Genomic DNA, 20953 nt, shown 5'->3' with positions numbered 1-20953 from the left:
CGTGACTGCTACAAATGTTCACACTTGCAGTAGCATACAGGTCAAGGCAAAGATGAAGTGTGTATTACACTATTACCATTCGAAGATATAGAAAGTATGGCAAATATAAATTTATACAATACAAGTTCACAACAATATTTAATGGACAGCAGTAATATTAAGTACATTGGACAGTCTGGTAAACAAAGTTATCAGGAAGGTAATATCACAGACTCCTAAACAGCTCTGGTGACTTGAATGTAACATAGCACAAGACAACTAAAACATATCACCATTCAATAGTACCAGATAGCTACAGTGATTTGACACCTGAATTACTAAAAGCGATGGCATCGTTGGCAAGGCTTCGGAACATTTAACTTGACTGTAGAGGGAACATTCCCCTTGATGTATTTTTTCACAGCCAAGATTGATTTACGTGCCTTCACTATAGCTGTAGCTTTTAGGGGACATCATTTCCTGCCCTTGCCAGAACACCGGTAATTAGCAGGACTAGCATCCACTGTAAGGGACTCAAGTGATGTTGCATTCTCGAGAAGATGGCATGCCAGCTCAATCATGCTCTTTTGGGGGAAGAAACCAATGATCTTCACACTCTTGAGGTTCCCATGGCAGTGTTGTGGCAGTCGCCTAAGAGAGGCAGGATCTCCCTCAAACCAGTGATACATGGAGTGTTCCCATACCTGAAGATCAAAAGCCAAGGTATTTAAATTGATGATCCAAACATGGTTAGCAGATAATCATTGCAGGATGCAGTGGCTTTTTCCCCCTTTTTAGAGGAAAGGGTGAACGGCGAACTTACAAACAAGCGAAACGTCTCCAGGGAAGGAGATGCTTGGAAAACAGGAACCAACGATAAATAATCGTAGTCCTTGTCAAAATTAGATCCACTCATAAGAAGAATACTCAAGAACTTGAGGTGGAGGAATTTGCCGGATGCCATTGGAGAATTGACTATCTGCATAAAGATGTCTCAGGTCAACTATTCCAACACTTGGCTACCTTTATATGGATGTTTGCCAACTTAAGAGTAAGACCATACCTCACAAGTAGAACATATGGTAAGAGTCTCGAGATTCGGCACACGTGAAGGAAGGTTGTCAGTAGCATAACTGATGGCACGGCTCTGCACCAACTCCACTTTCTTCACTTTCGACTCTCCAAATGAGACTTGCACCCGTTCACCTGCTCCAAGGTAAAATTTGGAGAGATTTGGAGCTTTGTTCTCTATCACTTGAAGATTCATGCATCCAGCCACCTCCAGGAAGCTAAGCCTCTGCAACAGGCAAGGTATCTCCAGGCGAACTATATCATCGCAGTATACAAGCTTCAGGTGCTCCAAAGCAATGGAACTGGACAGAAGGCACCCTAATTCCTCCCCTGTGACACGCACATCACGCAGATGCAGTGTTCTGAGGCTTCTCAAACCAAGTTGAGATGTGGGACGCAAGGCGCATTTGAAAAGCAAAAGCTTCTGAATCGAGCCCCCACACATGTCAGATAGTAGTATGCATGGGAAATCAAAGCTCGCCTCTTTCGACCATACTAGAAGCTCGAGTTCTTTGGTCCTCGGCGTAACAGCCATCTGGAGCCAGCTATCAAGACAATGATACGATTCAGCGCCATCAGGAGGAACATGGTAGTCAAGCTTGAGTTTCGCCACAGCATCAGCGCTCGAGCGGTTCGTCAGAACACGGTCGATTTGGTTGTTGTAGTCTCTTATAACATTTGATCCCGCTGTCTTTAGATTTTCTTTAGGGCACATTGTTTCATTGGTGAAGGTGAGATTGGGGTAGCATCTCCAGTAGCCTAGGAAGGAGCGAGAAACACAGGCGGCACAGGCAGCGTCTTGCATCTGTAGTAATGAATATATACGACACCAAACTTGCTGCGTGCAAAAGTAGAGAAGATCATCATGAGAATTAGAGAGGTAAAAGCTGGGAAAGGATGCCATAATCAGCAAGATTCAGCCTAGTTTGGGAACAGGTTGCAAAATGTTCTTGTAGGCATATAAACACAAGGAAAAACAATGTTAAATTCAGAGTTCATGGCAAAATAAAACAAATGACACAACTCACACAGAAAAGAGTTCTAGTAGGTCTAGTCACTAATAAACAAGTTCAAAAAATCTAGTCCGTAATAAAATCTGTTAAACAGTTTTTCTGCTGGAGTTAACTGCAGCAGAACAAAGCAAAGCTTGCAGCTATTCTACTGATAGGAAGCCTCGCACCAATACCAGAACATACCTCTGGAAGGACTGGATCCAGATATCTTGCTTCTTTGCCACCATGGGAACTAACATCATGTCGGCAGAGTGGGCTGTCTGCTTTAGATACCGATGAAGCAGCACTCCATCCATCTGCAACGCATAAGTTTTATGGTTATTATTAACGAGTCCAAGCACACGTGAAGTTGGAGCCTTTGTCCGATTCTCTGCAGGAACACAAACGAGGTCGAAAATCTACAAGACTCACAATCTGGAAATCAAAGTCCAACCGAGCACAGGTACTTTAGCAAAGTTACTAGTCAGCTCTACTAATGGAGAAATAAGTTCTATTTTATGTTATCATTTACTCCCTCCATTCCTAAATATAAGTATTTCTAGAGATTGCAATACGCACTACATACGGATGTTTATAGACATATTCAGAGTGTAGATTCACTCATTTTGCTCCCTATGTAGTCTCTATTGGAATCTTTATACTATTTAGGAACGGAGGGAGTAGGTGTTAATGTAAACGAACCATAACTATGTAAACCTAGATGGAATTGCACCCCAAGCTCCATAAATTTCCTTCAATTTAATAAACCTGAAACTTGAGTTCCCAGCGAGGAGAGTATGTTAGCAAAACGACGCAATTGCACCCCAAATCCCGCAAATTTCCTTCAATGCAATAAACCTGGATATCATCAGCTACTGAGATCCCCGGTGCGGACATGGCTAAAAAAAAGTTGCCTTTTTTGTACTCCCTCCGTCCCAAAAAACATGTCGCGGGCGTAGTTCGCCGGTAATTTTGCAAAAAAAAAACCTCGTGGTTTCAAAAGCGATTCAAACAAGTCCCTCCGCCCCGTCTTCTTCCTCTGCCCGTCGCCTGCGCGTCGCCAGGGGCCGGCGCCGCCCAGCTGCGTGATTCGCCAGGGGCCGGCGAGCCCAGCTGAGCTCCTCCTCCGTCGCCAAGTACCTGCTCTCGCCGCCTTCGCCAATTACCTCCTCTGCCGCCGCAGCCCAGACCTGCGCCGCCGTGGTCTCCTCCCGCTGCCTGCGGGCTTCGCGGGATCTCCTGCCACGTCTTCCTCGAGGCCGCGCGCTTCCCTCCTGGAGCCCCCGCGCATCCTCCTGGAGCCCCCGCGTGCGTCCTCCCTCGTGCTCCCGCGCATCCTCCTGGAGCTCCCGCGCGTGCGCCGCCGCGATCCCCTACTGGCATCGCCGGAGCTTGCCTCGACAATCTAGTGGACCAGGAGCTCGCCGGTGGAGATCTGCCTGTGCTGCTGCTGCTGCTCCCTCTCCCCTGCCCGTGCTGCTCCTCCTCCTCTGACCCTGCCCGTGCTGCTTCTCCTCTTCTGATCCTGCCCGTGCTGCTATTGCTGCTACTCCTCTGCACTCTGTAGAAGGTACAGTGCTTATTCATCAGAGTACTGTTGATTTACTGTTACTAATTAGAAAATTAAAGAGAGCATGATTAATTCAGAGATCAGATGATGCTAATTCAGATGATGCCAATTCAGAGTGAAACTGTAAAATTCAGAGGATGCAAATTGTTGTAGCACTAGCAGCATTCATAAAACAGTCCAGGTTAAAACTTTGTAGCACTAGCAAATTCAGATGATGCCAATTCAGGTTTGTAGCACTAGTAGCATTCATAAATCAGTCCAGGTTAAAACTTTGTAGCACTAGCAAATTCAGATGATGTCAATTCAGGTACAGAAATTTTTATCCTCAGTATTTTTGGTAATTTCAGTTAACTGAATATTTCTATCCTCAGTATTTGCTTTGCACAAATGAGCTTTAAGTATAATCTATCTATTTTCCTTCTTGATTCAACATATGTAACATTATGCATCCTGATTGTATAAGCAAAATAGACTCCAAATCTGAAGAAAAATGATGTTGTTGATCTTAGAATACTCTTTTTGTGTGTGTGTATTCTTGTTATGGTACCATGGTGTACTCATCTTTTGTCATTGATGGCAGGAACACATGAATATGGATTTGAACTTGATGCCTCAAGAGGAAGAACATGAAACCATTGATTTGAACTTGATGCCTCAAGAGGAAGACGATGAAGGTATTAATTTGAATTGGATCCCTGAAAAGGAGGAACCTCAAGTGGCAGAGAATGTGGCTATGGATTTGAACTTGATGCCTCAAGAGGAAGACGATGAAGATATGAATTGGATGCCTCAAGAAGATGAAGGGAAAGAGGATGAAGCTCAAGAGGAAGAGGATGAAGTTATGAATTGGATACTTCAAGAGAAGAGAAGAGAATTGTCAGATAAGGAGAGGCATGGTGTTTACTTTGCCTTGCTGGTAATCGAGCTCAAAGATGGGTCTGTTCAACCAGACGACAAGCTGCTAGTCTCAAACCTGTTGGACATAAGTGTACGATCTGTTGAAAGAATCTGGGAAGAGGCTAAAAAGCAAATTGCCGATGGCAAAGAAGTAGATGTCTCAAGCAAGAAGCCAGGAAGATCAGGCCGAAAGAGAAAGGAGCTGGATCTAGAGCGGACCTCAACAATCCCACTGAATAAAAGAAGAACAATTCGATCTCTGGCACGGTCTCTAGGTGTGGCCCGATCGACCCTACATAAGAGGTTCCAGTTGAATGAGCTCAACCGCATCACAAGCACCGTGAAGCCTCACCTCAAGCTAGAGAACAAGCTTGCGAGATTGAAATTTTGTATGTCCATGGTCGATGACAATTCGATCTCAACTTCTCGGGCTATGTTAAAACCAATGACGAATATGGTTCACATCGATGAGAAGTGGTTCGACATGACGAGAGTGAAGAATAGTTACTATGTACTTCCAGGAGAACCTGAACCGAAGCGCACCGTGTCAAACACTCACAGCATTGGGAAGGTAATGTTCCTAACAGCTGTTGCCAGGCCTCGATATAACAATGAGGGGGAGCTAACATTCGATGGGAAGATCGGCATTTGGGCATTCGTCGAAGAGACTGAGGCGAAGCGGACAAGTCAGAACAGAACAAAGGGAACAAAAGTGTTGACATCAGTGAAAGTAACCAGGCCTGTGTGCAGAGATTATCTAATCAATAAGGTTATCCCGGCAATTCAGGATAAGTGGCCTGACGATGATGAGGGAGCAACAATATTCATCCAACAGGATAACGCAAAGCCTCATGTCCTTCCCAATGATGTAGCTTTTCGAGAAGCTGTGGAACAAACTGATCTTGACATCCGATTGCTACAACAGCCCCCAAATAGCCCTGAGTTAAATTGTTTGGACCTCTGCTTCCATAACTCTCTCCAGTCTCTAACCGACTGCAGGTCACCTACAAACATCCAGGAACTGGTACAGGGTGTGGAAGAGGAATTCGAGAACTACGATCCTGACAAGTTGCACAGAAGCTTTATCACATTAGAAGCAGTTATGTTTGAAGTTATGAAAGACAAAGGAGGAAATCAATATAAGTTGCCCCACTTGCACAAGGATCGCGTTCAGAATGCTGGAATGGAAATAACCGGTGTATATTGCGACAGTCGGGTAGTTGTTGATACTAGGGCCCTTATAGAAGAAATGGAAATTGCAATAGGAAAAGAAAATGAAAGGAAAGAATTAGCTAGAGAAGGGAAAAGAAAGAAAAGTAAAGGGAAGGGAAGGGAAGAAGTGGCCAGAGAAAGAATGTAGTCAAGAGGGGGCAAAGAGGCCCTTATGTCATGTAGTCAGGTGCTCCTTGTGTATGTCTTGTGTAATCTTGTGTCAAGAGGGGACAAAGATGCCCTTATGTCATGCCCTTCTGTATGCCTTGTATAATCCTTGTATATCAACTCCTTGTTGGAATTTATTGGAATTATCTGGGTTATTTAGATTAATTGAATTATCTGGGTTATTTGAATTAATTTCGGTTAATTTTAGTTATTTGAATTAATTTCGGTTAGTGGACTGAAATTTTTGCTTGAGGCAACTAATGAGGCAAGCAAGGCCTTTGCTAATACCATATCATCAGTAGATGATATGGTATGATATGGTATGAATTTGGTTTTCTTAATTAATGTTAAATCAGCAAAGCTATCAGCATGGAACAAATAAAAGGACGGTGGATGACAAGAAATCGCTTCTATTTAGTTAAGAGGTCCATTTTTCAGCATATTTAAGAAATCTTTTTCACATGGGATGGATCAGCTAAAATAAGAAAGACCATCTTTTTCAATTCAGTTTACTGTTAAATTTCAGTTTCACAAGCTAGTTTCCAACAAACAAAAGCCTATGCTTATGAAGAATAAATCAGCTGAAATGAGATACTGATCCTTTTTACTTTGTTTGTTCAGATTGTTGGAAATTTTAAGCTCTCAATCACTGAAGGCCACTGCAGTTCTTTGAATTCAACCATTTAGGTGAGCTACAACTAGGAGGATTTTGGAGTAGTACTCTGAAACTGTTGCTGTTAGAACATGCTGTTACTTGCTGTCAGTTAACTGAATCAGTACAAAACTCTTCTATGGAGTTAACCGAAGATCAGCAAGCAAATCAAAATCTGCAACACATTTTCTTCAGTCCCTAACTGACAACACAATTTCTTCAGTCTAGTGATGCAGCAATTGCTTCAGTCTAGTAAAGTGCCACTCCAAGCATAGCAAGTCCACTGACAGTACGCCAAATGAACAAATTGAGTTCAGGAATGCAACAATGGAGCAATCCAGTAGAAATTTTTACAAGAAAATAAGGTGGCCGGAGAAGATGGCGAGAAAAACAAGACCTTTTTACTCCGGCGAGCTCTTTGCCTTGATGCAGATGTGTGCAGATGCAGGTGAGTGGCACCGGCGTGCAGATGCAGGTGCGTCGGGACTACCTTCGTGGTCGACGGCTATAGACAAGCAGCGCTGCAACTCGCCATCGGAGAGCAGGTCGGCAAAAAAAATCCAAAGTTGGCCGACTGGAGGATCTCGCCCTCGCTTCGCGGCGTCGGCGGCACCGTCGTCGTCGACGGCGAGGACGACACCCGGCTGCTCGTCGGCCTTTAGGTTGTTGTTGGTGGTCCGGATCCGGTGCCTGCGGGCTCTCCGACGGCGGTTCCGACGCAGCCGAAGCAGAGCGCGGCGGTAGCTGTGGGTTGGACTAACATGGGATCCAAATCAAGGATTTTTTTAAGAAAGGGGGAGCTTGGGGAGGCAGGCGAGCGGTAGCTGCGGCGGCGGAGCAGGAGGCAGCTGCGGCGGGAGAGCGGGGGAGCAGGGGAGCTGCGGCGGCGGGAGAGCGGGGGAGAAGGGGAGCTGCGGCGGTGGGGAGCAGCGAAGCAGTGGCGGCGGAGAGCAGCGCAGCTGCTGCTTCTGTCGGAGGAGGACAAGGAGCGTGGGTTTGGTCGGGAAAAACGAGAGGTTTTTTTTGCAAAAATGCCGCCGCGACATGTTTTTCGGGGAGGGAGTAGGAAAAAAAAGTTGGACCCTTTATTCAAATTTTCTTTTGCAGGAACACGAGCGAGATCTACAATCTAGTACAAGACACCAAAAATTGTGCGAATCTGAAAAACAAACTCCAACTGAGAACAAGTTTTTTTTTAGCAAAGCGACGCAATTGCCCCCAAGTTTCGTCAAATCCTACAGTATAATAAAACTGGATCCCATCAGCTAGTAAGATCCAGAGTGAGGGGACGGCTAAAAAAGGAGATTTTTTGAAATAGCAGCAAGGCACACAAATAGATGAATAATAGCAGAGGGGCCGAAGAAGCTATGTCGCGGGGATTACCGAGGGCTTGGATACGGCAACGATTCCGCCTCTGCTTCCGCTTCCGCTGCGTGGACATGAGCCGATTCAGCCCCATCAGCCCCATGGTACGACGAAACCCCTCTCTGTCTCTCTCCCTCCCTGTTCCCCTTCTGCTGCTGCCTCAAAAAGTGGTTGCTCGGGTAGGAGACCCCGCTCTATCTTCTCAAATACAGTACGAATATGTGTTTGAATCAACTGGCGCCAAGGGAGGAAATATAGTCGCCGCGGCGCCAAAGGAGGCGGGATCACAATAGGAATCACCAAGGTCCAAATGGGGAGGCGGAATTGGCTGTGCCAGCACCAGGCCAGGAGACGAATCAGGCCCGTTTGGTCTCTACCGACAGCTGCTAGCTCCTAATTAGGAATCACCTTTTGTCTCAAAAAAAGAATTAGGAATCACCTACGGGCGACACAGTAGCGGGCATAGCCCATTTAGCGGTAGTCGCTGCTAACTCTAAATGTTTTATAAGGATGTCACATATAAACTCCCACAAATAACACAGCAACACGAAACAAAAAACAAAAGCTGGAAAATAAATAAACCATAAACACAATAAACACAAGGTTAGATGTAATATAATTATGTCACATCTAGATGTGTCCTAGAAAGACCCTAAAAAAATTGTTGTACGTTCAATCAAACTGGGTTTCTTCCTTTTTCGTTTTCTTGTTGTATTTTTGTTTATTTTATTATCATCTTGTAACGTTTTCTTTGTTTTTATTTATACCAATAGAATGCCCGTGTGTTGCCACGGGCTTTTGAAATAGTATTTTGCTGGAGTTATATAAACATAATGCATGCTAAATTTCACATGTTAGAGAAAAGATAGCACGAACACAATCGGGTTATAATTGAGGTACACTTTATTTGCAATGTAAATTGATAACAAATAGGCAATTTGAAGATGTATACATATAGACTGATTATCCAACTAAAAATCTGTTACAAATTAAGATATACATGATGTGCTTAAGAAATTCTTGCACAATATCATAAATGTTGTTTATAAGCAATATATGTAGTTAGCACAAGTACCTCACGTCAAAGGTCTTAAAATATGTAATGGGGATTACTCATCATACAAACCAGACAAACCAATTCTTTACCGTCCCACCAGGGCATAAAAAATATATAGCCCGACACATCCCTGCTATTTCCTAAATTAATTTTATCTTGAATATAGTGATAACAAAAATAAATGCCTGTATTTTGAATGTTATGATAATAAAATATATTAATTTACCAGTCTATGCTCGTTGGAATACCAAGCGGAAATAAATGTTGCCGTGTACATACATCTGCATGTCCGTGCGTTGCCATGATACACTGATAAAAGAATCATTTTAACTCACAACATGTCGCTTGCCGTTTATGATTTCTTTGCAACAAACATCACTCTGTATTACTGTTAAGACAAAATCATGACTACTGTTAAGACAAAATCCTATTCAAATTTGAGGTGGACATACTTACCATGACTAAATCTGGGGAACTCATGCCTTCTACTCCGTGATAATGACAAAGACAAAAATTGACTTGCCTTCAATTTCGCCATGCACTCTAGGATACACTAAAGAGGTCTCTTCTCCACCCAACTTAGGCAAATAAATACTACTCTCACTGTCACAATTTACCTATCGGCCACGCATCACTCATGCACTTTGATCAACAAAATGTCGCTTACATGTCACAAAATTTATCATCAAATTCGTATTACAAAAAACTCCAATGGTATAATTTTATGACACACAACATATATATTATAGATTAAGTTGGTGATCAAAGTTAAATCACAGAGAGAGTATACACACTACTTTTCTTACAAAATTTAATCTATTGAAACATCTGCACTTCCCCCTTGCAATCCATCTCCTCGGCTTTGCCCCAAGTTTATTTTTGCAATAAAAGCCACACTTTAATATGAAAATGAGACATACATCATTTGGTAATATCCACACATTCAACAATGGACTTGAATGGCGCTAACTCTGCTCTGCACTACAATGGTGTCGCGGGATATCCGCGGCCACCTATGGGACCGGGTGACCCCTTGCTGGTTCAGCAGGGGGACGTCGCATTGCACAAAGAGCAGATCAGCATGCGGCAGCACGACAGAGAGCACACAAGCAATTTACCCAGGTTCGGGCCGCCGCGAGGCGTAAGACCCTACTCCTGCTTTAGTGGATTGACGGTGGAATGAGTGTGGTGACGCGTAGTGCATTTTCCCGGCAGGGTTTGCCTAGGGGCCGCAGCGACTACGCGTGTATGGTGGCTTGGGTTCATCAACTTTCCAACCCCCCCTACGAGTGCCATGGGCCTCCTTTTATAGATTAAGGGGTCACCACAGTGGCAAAGTGGTCATTATCCACTGATATGATAGTGAATAGTGCTATCATACCTAACTCTGCGGGCTGACAGGGGTGCATTAAATGTGCCACTTGGTGTCACATCACTGGTCGCCCGGCAAGGCTTGCCGGGCTATCTTGCCAGCTCCGCATCTGTTCCCTTGACACATGCAGGACGGGTGTCATCTGCAGGTTTCTTCTGTAGGAAATGGCTGCCACTTAATCACCTTGCGGCTTGGCACCGCACTTATCGACGACGTGAGTCGTGTTTGAGTGGTTGGTGGGGTGGTTCTGCCCCCGCGAGCCCCGGCAGGCTCTGTCGGGGAGCCTTGATTGCTTGCTCCTGGTGGTGGCCTCGCCCCTTGCCGGGCTCGTCTGCCCGGCAAGGGAGGCCCTTCTCTTGCCGATGTCTTGCTCGATCTTGGTCTCTCTGGACCGCGTGCGGGTTCCTCTGGATCTCTTGATTTCTTGTATTCTGGCTTGGCTTGCCTTGTGCGTGCACGAGTCAGGGGGAAAATGCATACCCCTGTATATTTTCCCCAACATAAGCCCCCGGGCGTGAGCCATACGTGTCGCGTGGCACGTTGGGTTAAGCCCCAAACAGTGCGCGGACACGTGGCAGGGGAGGGCTGCGCACGCCGTTTTGCTACGGCGACCAGTCAATCCAACGTCCTCTTTGCGCAATTACTGTGCGTAGTGGGGTCGTGGACGGTTGCAGTTATGGTAAAACGGTAACTTTCTGAAGCGTCGCGCCTCTGTCCCACTTTCCCCCCTCTTAAGAGCAGCGTAAGTCGGAGCGGCACGATTCACCTGTCTCTCGCCCCGCTCCCCCATCTTCTTCCTCCGCAAGCCAAGTGATACGTCTCCAACGTATCTATAATTTTTGATTGCTCCATGCTATATTATCTTCTGTTTTGGACATTGTTGGGCTTTATTATTCACTTTTATATTGTTTTTGGGACTAACCTACTAACCAGAGGCCCAGCCCAGAATTGCTGTTTTTGCCTATTTCAGAGTTTCGTAGAAAAAGAATATCAAACGGAGTCCAAATGGAATGAAACCTTCGGGAACGTGATTTTCGGAACGAACATGATCCAGAAGACTTGGACCATATGTCAAGAAACAAAGCAGGAAGCCATGAGGTAGGTGCGCGCCTACCCCCCTGGGCGCGCCCTCCACCCTCGTGGGCCCCATGTTGCTCCACCGACGTACTCCTTCCTCCTATATATACCTACGTACCCCCAAACGATCAGATACGGAGCCAAAAACCTAATTCCACCGCCGCAACCTTCTGTACCCACGAGATCCCATCTTGGGGCCTGTTCCGGAGCTCCGCCGGAGGGGGCATCCATCACGGAGGGCTTCTACATCAACACCATAGCCTCTCTCATGAAGTGTGAGTAGTTTACCTCAGACCTTCGGGTCCATAGTTAGTAGCTAGATGGCTTCTTCTCTCTTTTTGGATCTCAATACAATGTTCTCCCCCTCTCTCGTGGAGATCTATTCGATGTAATCTTCTTTTGCGGTGTGTTTGTTGAGACCGATGAATTGTGGGTTTATGATCAAGTTTATCTATGAACAATATTTGAATCTTCTGAATTTTTTTATGTATGATTGGTTATCTTTGCAAGTCTCTTCGAATTATCAGTTTGGTTTGGCCTACTAGATTGATCTTTCTTGCAATGGGAGAAGTGCTTAGCTTTGGGTTCAATCTTGCGGTGTCCTTTCCCAGTGACAGTAGGGGCAGCAAGGCACGTATTGTATTGTTGCCATCAAGGATAACAAGATGGTTTTTTTTATCATATTGAATGAATTTATCCCTCCACATCATGTCATCTTGCTTAAGGCGTTACTCTGTTCTTATGAACTTAATACTCTAGATGCATGTTGGATAGTGGTCGATGTGTGGAGTAATAGTAGTAGATGCAGGCAGGAGTCGGTCTACTTGTCTTGGACGTGATCCCTATATACATGATCATACCTAGATATTCTCATAACTATGCTCAATTCTGTCAATTGCTCAACAATAATTTGTTCACCCACCGTAAAATACTTATGCTCTTGAGAGAAGCCACTAGTGAAACCTATGGCCCCCGGGTCTATCTTCATCATATTAATCTTCCAACACTTAGTTATTTCTGTTGCTTTTTACTTTGCTTTTATTTTACTTTGCATCTTTATCATAAAAATACCAAAAATATTATCCTATCATATCTATCAGATCTCACTCTCGTAAGTGACCGTGTAGGGATTGACAACCCCTTATCGCGTTGGTTGCGAGGATTTATTTGTTTTGTGTAGGTGCGAGGGACTCGCGCGTAGCCTCCTACTGGATTGATACCTTGGTTCTCAAAAACTGAGGGAAATACTTACGCTACTATGCTGCATCACCCTTTCCTCTTCAAGGGAAAACCAACGCAGTGCTCAAGAGGTAGCAAGAAGGATTTCTGGCGCCGTTGCCGGGGAGGTCTATGCAAAAGTCAACATACCAAGTACCCATCACAAACTCTTATCTCCCGCATTACATTATTTGCCATTTGCCTCTCGTTTTCCTCTCCCCCACTTCACCCTTGCCGTTTTATTCGCCCTTTTTCCGTTCGTCTTTTCGTTTGCCTTGATGTCTTACTTGGCTCGTTTGCTCGTTTGGTTGAAATAGTTGAGTATTTATTCCTAAACAGAGAAGCTAAGATCTATGGATCCTCATCCGCTTGCCAATCTTTTTAAGAGATCCAATTATGATGAACCAATTCCTAGTGATTTGGGTGCACTAGATTATCTTTATAAGGTTTTGCTTGAAATCCGTGAATCTGAAAATTGTGATGAAGTGCTTTTATGAAGTGATTCACGATAGATCTTTGAATAAAAAGCATGATTGCAATGATGCTACTATAAATTCTGTTGATGTGAATTGTGCTAATAATATGCAAAACCCTAAGCTTGGGGATGCTAGTTTTGCTATGTCTACTACTTGTTGCAATGATCATGATTGGGGTGATTCTTCTTTTGATCTTGAAAATTTATTTAAGCCCCATAGTGAATATGAGATTAATAATAGTGTTTGCAATAATATTGAAAGTGGGTTTGGAAGAGTGTCAACTTTAGATCCCACATATTTGGAGAACGTTCAATCTTATGAAATTATTGATAAAAGTGGGTTTGGAGAGGTCATGACTTTAGTTAATGTTAATCCCACTATCTTGGAAGAGTGTCAACTTTGCATGCATGTGGATCGTGTTGAGAATATGTTTTGTGATAGCTATATTGTTGAATTTGCTTATGATTCTACATGTAATTATTATGAGAGAGGAAAATATGGTTGTAGAAATTTTCATGTTACTAAATTACCTCTCTTTATGTTGAGATTGCTATTGTTTCTTTCCGCTTCCTTGCATATGCTAGTTTTTGCTTGCCTTGATAATTTGTTTGCCTATAGGATGCCTATGCATAGGAAGTATGTTAGACTTATATGTGTTTGTCACATGTTTTATGATGCTCTCTTTGTGCTTCAATTCTTGTCTTTCTTGTGAGCATCATTGAAATCTCAATGCCTAGCTAAAAAGGCTTTAAAGAAAAGCGCTTGTTGGGAGACAACCCAATATTTATCCTTGCTGTTTAGCAATAAATATTTGATCTAGCCTCTGCTTAGATGTGTTTTTATGTTTTAATTAGTGTTTGTGCCAAGTTAAACCTATAGGATCTTCTTGGATGATAGTTATTTGAACGTGCAGAAAATTCCAGAAACTTTCTGTTCACGAAAACAATTGTTAAAAATCACCAGAACGTGATAAAATATTGATTCCAATTGCTGCTGATCAATAAACAAATTGTCTAGGTCGTCCTATTTTGGCTGATTTTTTGGAGTTCCAGAAGTTTGCGTTAGTTACAGATTACTACAGACTGTTCTGTTTTTGACAGATTCTGTTTTTCGTGTGTTGTTTGCTTATTTTGATGAATCTATGGCTAGTAAAATAGTTTATAAACCATAGAGAAGTTGGAATACAGTAGGTTTAACACCAATATAAATAAAGAATGAGTTCATTACAGTACTGTTCCAAATTTTGGGATGTTAACAAATAAGTAATATTGTGGGAATTGCTTCAATTTTCACGGGAATTTAAAACTTTTTGAGACCTTGTTTAAACTTTTCAAACCACGTTATAAAAGAAAGCTATGGTTGGAAAGTTTATCCAATGGCATTCCATTTACTGTTGAACTTTCTGAAATATTTTCAAACCACATTCAAATGGATGAGTGAGAATAAAATGACTTTCTCAAATGTGGTGTAAAAATATCCCATAAGGATTTTATTTGGAGCTTCTCTTTTGAAGTTGGAACTTATTTGTATTTTTTTGAATAAACCATTTAATGAAAATATGAGAGGAGATAATATGACTTCTCCAAAACTATTATTGGAAATATTCAATATTACTTGTTAGTCATTTGGGTAATCATTAAACCCTAAAACATATGTTGGGGCAATTATGAAGCCCATAATGCATTATTAAAATAAGTTTGTGCACGAAAATAAGTTTAATGAATTCTGAAACTAATGTGCGCACACTCCAAATAATAAACATGTAAACATAAACATTTTTTTTTAAATCTTGTTAATGAAACTTTTCGCATATAGTTAAATAAATAATTAATAAATCCTAGCCTGTCCTAATTGGGCCTGACCCGTCTATCCCTCTCTCTCATTTATTTTTCTGTTCCTCTTCCTTGTACATGGGCCGACCGATCTAGCCCACCTCCACTCGATCTTCTTCTACCTCAGGATCACGTACACAGCTACAGAAAGAGAACTCCATGGACGCCTGTACCTCTTCCTCCCCTCCTCTCCCTTCACTCCCCCGCACTATCTGACCTCCTGAATCGTCACCCGCGCCCTCCCTCGACCCTTTGCCTGCTTAGTGCGCATTGGAGACTCCCGTAGTGGCCATTACAAGGCAGAGAAACAGCCACCATTAAGCACCACCACCTGCTCGAATTCTGACGTCCCCTGCTCCTATAAATAGTACCCATAGGTGAAAATCACAGCCCTCACCCCCTCTCGAGGAAACCCCTCTCTACCTCGCCCTCCTCTGTGAGCAATTGCTCGCCGGAGTTCTGCAGCTCCGGCGGCCGCTCCACGCCGCCACGGGACGAGGCCAAGACAGGAATATTTCCCAACGGACTCCCCTCGTCGGCCTCTTCGCTGTTCATCTGCTACTTGACGTCGGGGACCGTCTTCCACAACTCCGGCGACCTTCTTCCCCAACTCCGGCGACCAACTCCGGCAAGCCTCCTCTAAATTCCGTAAGTCTTTTTATAGAAAAATATCCAAACTTTGGAAATTCATATCTCCCAAACCGTATGTCCGTTTTCGACAAATAAGATATCCACGGATTCTTTGGAACCTGTAGTTTTTTATGAAATTATAAAATTTCACTTTTGAGCAATCTAAAATTTAGTTTTGATTTAAATGGTAAATTGAATATTTTTTACCATATCTTTTAATCTATAATTCATATCAAAAAGCTTATTATATAAATTTGATAGTTAGAACCATACCTATCTGTTAGGACCCATACCTTAATTTTTCAACCATGCTTAGTTCATGTTTTAGCCTCTACATCATAAAATCACGTTCCTTACTCATAATTTAACATCTTCGACCAATTAAATTTTATGCTTAGATAAATCTCTTAGATTGATCCCTACAAATCTCTGTGGTCATATGTTACTACCACACAAATTTGGAGTTAGTCAATTATTAGTTTCAATTCCCTAAACTCATAACTCATAACTTTTAATTCTTATAGTTGACCACAAGTCTAATATTCTGAATAGTTTCTTTATGGAAATTTGGTTATCAAAACTTGTCTCTCAATCACTCTATATATTGACACCATGATCTTCCCTTGAACCAACTTGACCCACCCTAGAATAAAATCTATGACACATTCCCATCCAAAGAAACTTCTTATCTCAACCATAGCCATGACATGATAATTATCCTAAGAATGTGTTTGTATTGTTAATTTGAATCTTTATTTGGATATTTATTTGAATTGTTGTGTGTTGAAGTATTTTCTTTCGTCGTTAGATATATCGTAAAGTAAAGGAGTGACGATAACAAGTAGGGAATCAACTTCAAGACTCAGGCAAGTTGCAAATTGATCATGCTTTGACCTATGTTTTCATATTATGCATATTCCTTTATATTTTAATACTATGCATGTTTTATAATAGTTTTACAAGTATTATTACTAGCTAGAGCCATAGTTCAAGACTTGCAACCATGCTTGGCCATGCTTGCACAAAATGGGTGGGATGAAAACCAAAATTGTTTTAAACCTTTAAACTTGCCTCTTTTGGGGCAACGTTTTGTGAAAACTTTTGGAAAACAAAACTATATACTATTTTACTTCTACTCCCTGGGCGGAATGGTATTGACGGGAGCGTCTACAAGTGATTGCGCCCATCGGGGTCTTGCAGTGAATGCGCCCGACTGGGGTCTTGCACACATGTTTTTTGGTGGGGATTGCCGTCCAGGGGACTGAGATCTTCCAAGTACAATTTGATGTAGCTTCCAGTACAGCCGCATGCTACTATGGGCTCTGGCTTAGCTTAGTACTAACGGGAAACCCTACCCCAGGACCGCCATCGGAGAGAGGCCTTCGTGCCGAAGTTGCGGGCGGCTTGGTGGTATAGGGGGCTGTTATGGAAAGGCTTCGTCACAACCTCCTCCTAGTCGTACACCCAAGTGTGTAACGATAAACGGGGTTGGTTGTATCATGTGGGGAACGTGTACGACCTCTGCAGAGGGTTTAACCTAATCGATTAGCCGTGCCCCCGGTTACTGGCAATTTTAAGCAGCTGAAGACTTGGACTGAAGAAGAATCTCCCCTCTCTTTTCTAAAAATCTGTTTTAAGGGTTAAAGTTGAGGAATGAGCACAGTGAATGTGTCTCACTTCAACCTTATGTATGTTTTAAACTATTTTTGGAGAATGAGCACTGGTGCGTATATCCAAGTGTCTCACTCCTACCTTTTATACTAAAAACTATTTCTATTTCAAAAGAAGTTTACAAAATTTACTATAGGAGAAAATTGGCTTTATGCAAAGGAAACCTCCACCAATACTTACCCTGCATATATAATCTGTTATACTTTCCTTTGCAACTTGCGAGTACATTCCACGTACTCATCTGCACCTGTCATGTGCAGATCTCGACAGATTAAGAGATGATAGGGTTATGGTCTACACTCAATGAGCCCAGTGGCGTTGATGGAGCCTAACTTAGTGACTACGTATAATTCCGCTGTATTATCTGCCAACTTGAGCTGTGCCTAAGGTATGATTTATATATATCTGGATCTACCGTTGTAGTAGAATGATGTATGTCTTACTGATATTCATTTTTGTTACCGTGTGTGCTAGCTATGATCCAGGGATAGCACAGTAAGCACAGAGACTTGGATTCTACCAAATCCGGGTCATTACAAGTACCTTGAAGTGGTCTTTTGTTTTCTTTCGCTAACAGAGCTCACGAGATTTTCTGCTGAGTTTTGTGTTGTGAAGTTTTCAAGTTTTGGGTGAAAGATTTGATGGATTATGGAACAAGGAGTGGCAAGAGCCTAAGCTTGGGGATGCCCATGGCACCCCCAAGATAATCTAAGGACACCAAAAAGCCAAAGCTTGGGGATGCCCCGGAAGGCATCCCCTCTTTCGTCTACTTCCATCGGTAACTTTACTTGGAGCTATATTTTTATTCACCACATGATATGTGTTTTGCTTGGAGCGTCTTGTATGATTTGAGTCTTTGCTTTTTAGTTTACCACAATCATCCTTGTTGTACACACCTTTTGAGAGAGACAAACATGATTCGGAAATTATTAGAATACTCTATGTGCTTCACTTATATCTTTTGAGTTATATAGTTTTTGCTCTAGTACTTCACTTATATCTTTTAGAGCACGGTGGTGGATTTGTTTTATAGAAACTATTGATCTCTCATGCTTCACTTAGATTATTTTGAGAGTCTTAAATAGCATGGTAATTTGCTTAAAAAAATCTTAATATGCTAGGTATTCAAGATTAGTAAAAACTTTCTTATGAGTGTTTTCAATACTAAGAGAAGTTTGGTGCTTGATGATTGTTTTGAGACATGGAGGTAGTCATATTAAAGTCATGCTAGTTGAGTAGTTGTGAATTTGAGAAATACTTGTGTTGAAGTTTGCAAGTCCCGTAGCATGCACGTATGGTAAACGTTATGTAACAAATTTGAAACATGAGGTGTTCTTTGATTGTCCTTCTTATGAGTGGCGGTCGGGGACGAGCGATGGTCTTTTCCTACCAATCTATCCCCCTAGGAGCATGCGCATAGTGCTTGGTTTTTGATTACTTGTAGATTTTTGCAATAAGTATGTGAGTTCTTTATGACTAATGTTGAGTCCATGGATTATACGCACTCTCACCTTTCATCATTGCTAGCCTCTTCGGTACCGTGCATTGCCCTTTCTCACATTGAGAGTTGGTGCAAACTTCGCCGGTGCATCCAAACCCTGTGATATGATACGCTCTTTCACACATAAACCTCCTTATATCTTCCTCAAAACAGCCACCATACCTACCTATTATGGCATTTCCATAGCCATTCCGAGATATATTGCCATGCAACTTTCCACCATTCCGTTTACCATGACACGTTCATCATTGTCATATTGCTTTGCATGATCATGTAGTTGACATAGTATATGTGGCAAAGCCACCATTCATAATTCTTTCATACATGTCACTCTTGGTTCATTGCATATCCCGGTACACCGCCGGAGGCATTCATATAGAGTCGTACTTTGTTCTAGTATCGAGTTGTAAATAAATAGAAGTGTGATGATCATCATTTTCTAGAGCATTGTCCCAAGTGAGGAATAAAAAAAGAGAGAAAGGCCATAAAAAGAGAGAAAGGCCATCAAAAAAAGAGAAGGCCCAAAAAAGAGAGAGAGAGAAAAATAGAGAAGGGACAATGTTACTATCCTTTTACCACACTTGTGCTTCAAAGTAGCACCATAATCTTCATGATAGAGAGTCTCTTGTTTTGTCACTTTCATATACTAGTGGGAATTTTTCATTATAGAACTTGGCTTGTATATTCCAACAATGGGCCTCCTCAAGTGCCCTAGGTATTCGTGAGCAAGCAAGTTGGATGCACACCCACTTAGTTTCTTTTGTTGAGCTTTCATATATTTATAGCTCTAGTGCATCCGTTGCATGGCAATCCCTACTCCTTGCATTAACATCAATCGATGGGCATCTCCATAGCTCATTGATTAGCCTCGTTGATGTGAGACTTTCTCCTTTTTTGTCTTCTCCACATAACCCCCATCATCATATTCTATTCCACCCATAGTGCTATGTCCATGGCTCGCGCTCATGTATTGCGTGAAGGTTTATAAAGTTTGAGATTACTAAAGTATGAAACAATTGCTTGGCTTGTCATCGGGGTTGTGCATGATGAGAGCATTCTTGTGTAACGAAGATGGAGCATGACTAAACTATATGATTTTGTAGGGATGAACTTTCTTTGGCCATGTTATTTTGAGAGGACATAATTGCTTAGTTAGTATGCTTGAAGTATTATTATTTTTATGTCAATATTTCGGATCTGAATATTCATGCCACAATTAAGAAGAATTACATTGAAATTATGCCAAGTAGCACTCCGCATCAAAAATTATGTTTTTATCATTTACCTACTCGAGGACGAGCAGGAATTAAGCTTGGAGATGCTTGATACGTCTCCAACGTATCTATAATTTTTGATTGCTCCATGCTATATTATCTTCTGTTTTGGACATTATTGGGCTTTATTATTCACTTTTATATTATTTTTGGGACTAACCTACTAACCGGAGGCCGAACCTAGAATTGCTGTTTTTGCCTATTTCAGAGTTTCGCGGAAAAATAATATCAAACGGAGTCCAAACGGAATGAAACCTTCGGGAACGTGATTTTTGGAACGAACATGACCCAGAGGACTTGGACCCTACGTCAAGAAACAAAGCAGGAAACCACGAGGTAGGGGGTGCGCCCTCCACCCTCATGGGCCCCACGTTGCTCCACCGACGTACTCCTTCCTCCTATATATACCTACGTACCCCCAAACGATTAGATACGGAGCCAAAAACCTAATTCCACCGCCGCAACCTTCTGTACCCACGAGATCCCATCTTGGGGCCTGTTCCGGAGCTCCGCCGGAGGGGGCATCCATCACGGAGGGCTTCTACATCAACACCATAGCCTCTCCGATGAAGTGTGAGTAGTTTACCTCAGACCTTCGGGTCCATAGTTAGTAGCTAGATGGCTTCTTCTCTCTTTTTGGATCTCAATACAATGTTCTCCCCCCTCTCTCGTGGAGATCTATTAGATGTAATCTTCTTTTGCAGTGTGTTTGTTGAGACCGATGAATTGTGGGTTTATGATCAAGTTTATCTATGAACAATATTTGAATTTTCTGAATTCTTTTATGTATGATTGGTTATCTTTGCAAGTCTCTTCGAATTATCAGTTTGGTTTGGCCTACTAGATTGATCTTTCTTGCAATGGGAGAAGTGTTTAGCTTTGGGTTCAATCTTGCGGTGTCCTTTCCCAGTGACAGTAGGGGCAGCAAGGCATGTATTG

General features: G+C 42.4%; 1 protein-coding gene across 1 annotated transcript; it reads right to left on the bottom strand.

The window, feature by feature from the left end:
• Nucleotides 1-452: 452 nt before the first annotated feature.
• LOC109783155 (uncharacterized) lies at nucleotides 453-2939 on the bottom strand. The gene is made up of 6 exons (XM_073499194.1): nucleotides 2901-2939; nucleotides 2475-2477; nucleotides 2237-2359; nucleotides 1043-1888; nucleotides 803-958; nucleotides 453-683 (listed from the first exon to the last, which is right to left on the bottom strand). The coding sequence occupies exons 1-6, from the start codon at nucleotides 2937-2939 to the stop codon at nucleotides 453-455; spliced, it is 1398 nt and encodes a 465-aa protein (XP_073355295.1).
• Nucleotides 2940-20953: the final 18014 nt, after the last annotated feature.

Source organism: Aegilops tauschii, chromosome 5, assembly GCF_002575655.3.
Source record: "Aegilops tauschii subsp. strangulata cultivar AL8/78 chromosome 5, Aet v6.0, whole genome shotgun sequence".
Lineage (NCBI taxonomy): Eukaryota > Viridiplantae > Streptophyta > Magnoliopsida > Poales > Poaceae > Aegilops > Aegilops tauschii.
The sequence above is the reverse complement of the archived record's forward strand: the minus strand, read 5'-3'. Positions and strand labels throughout refer to the sequence as shown.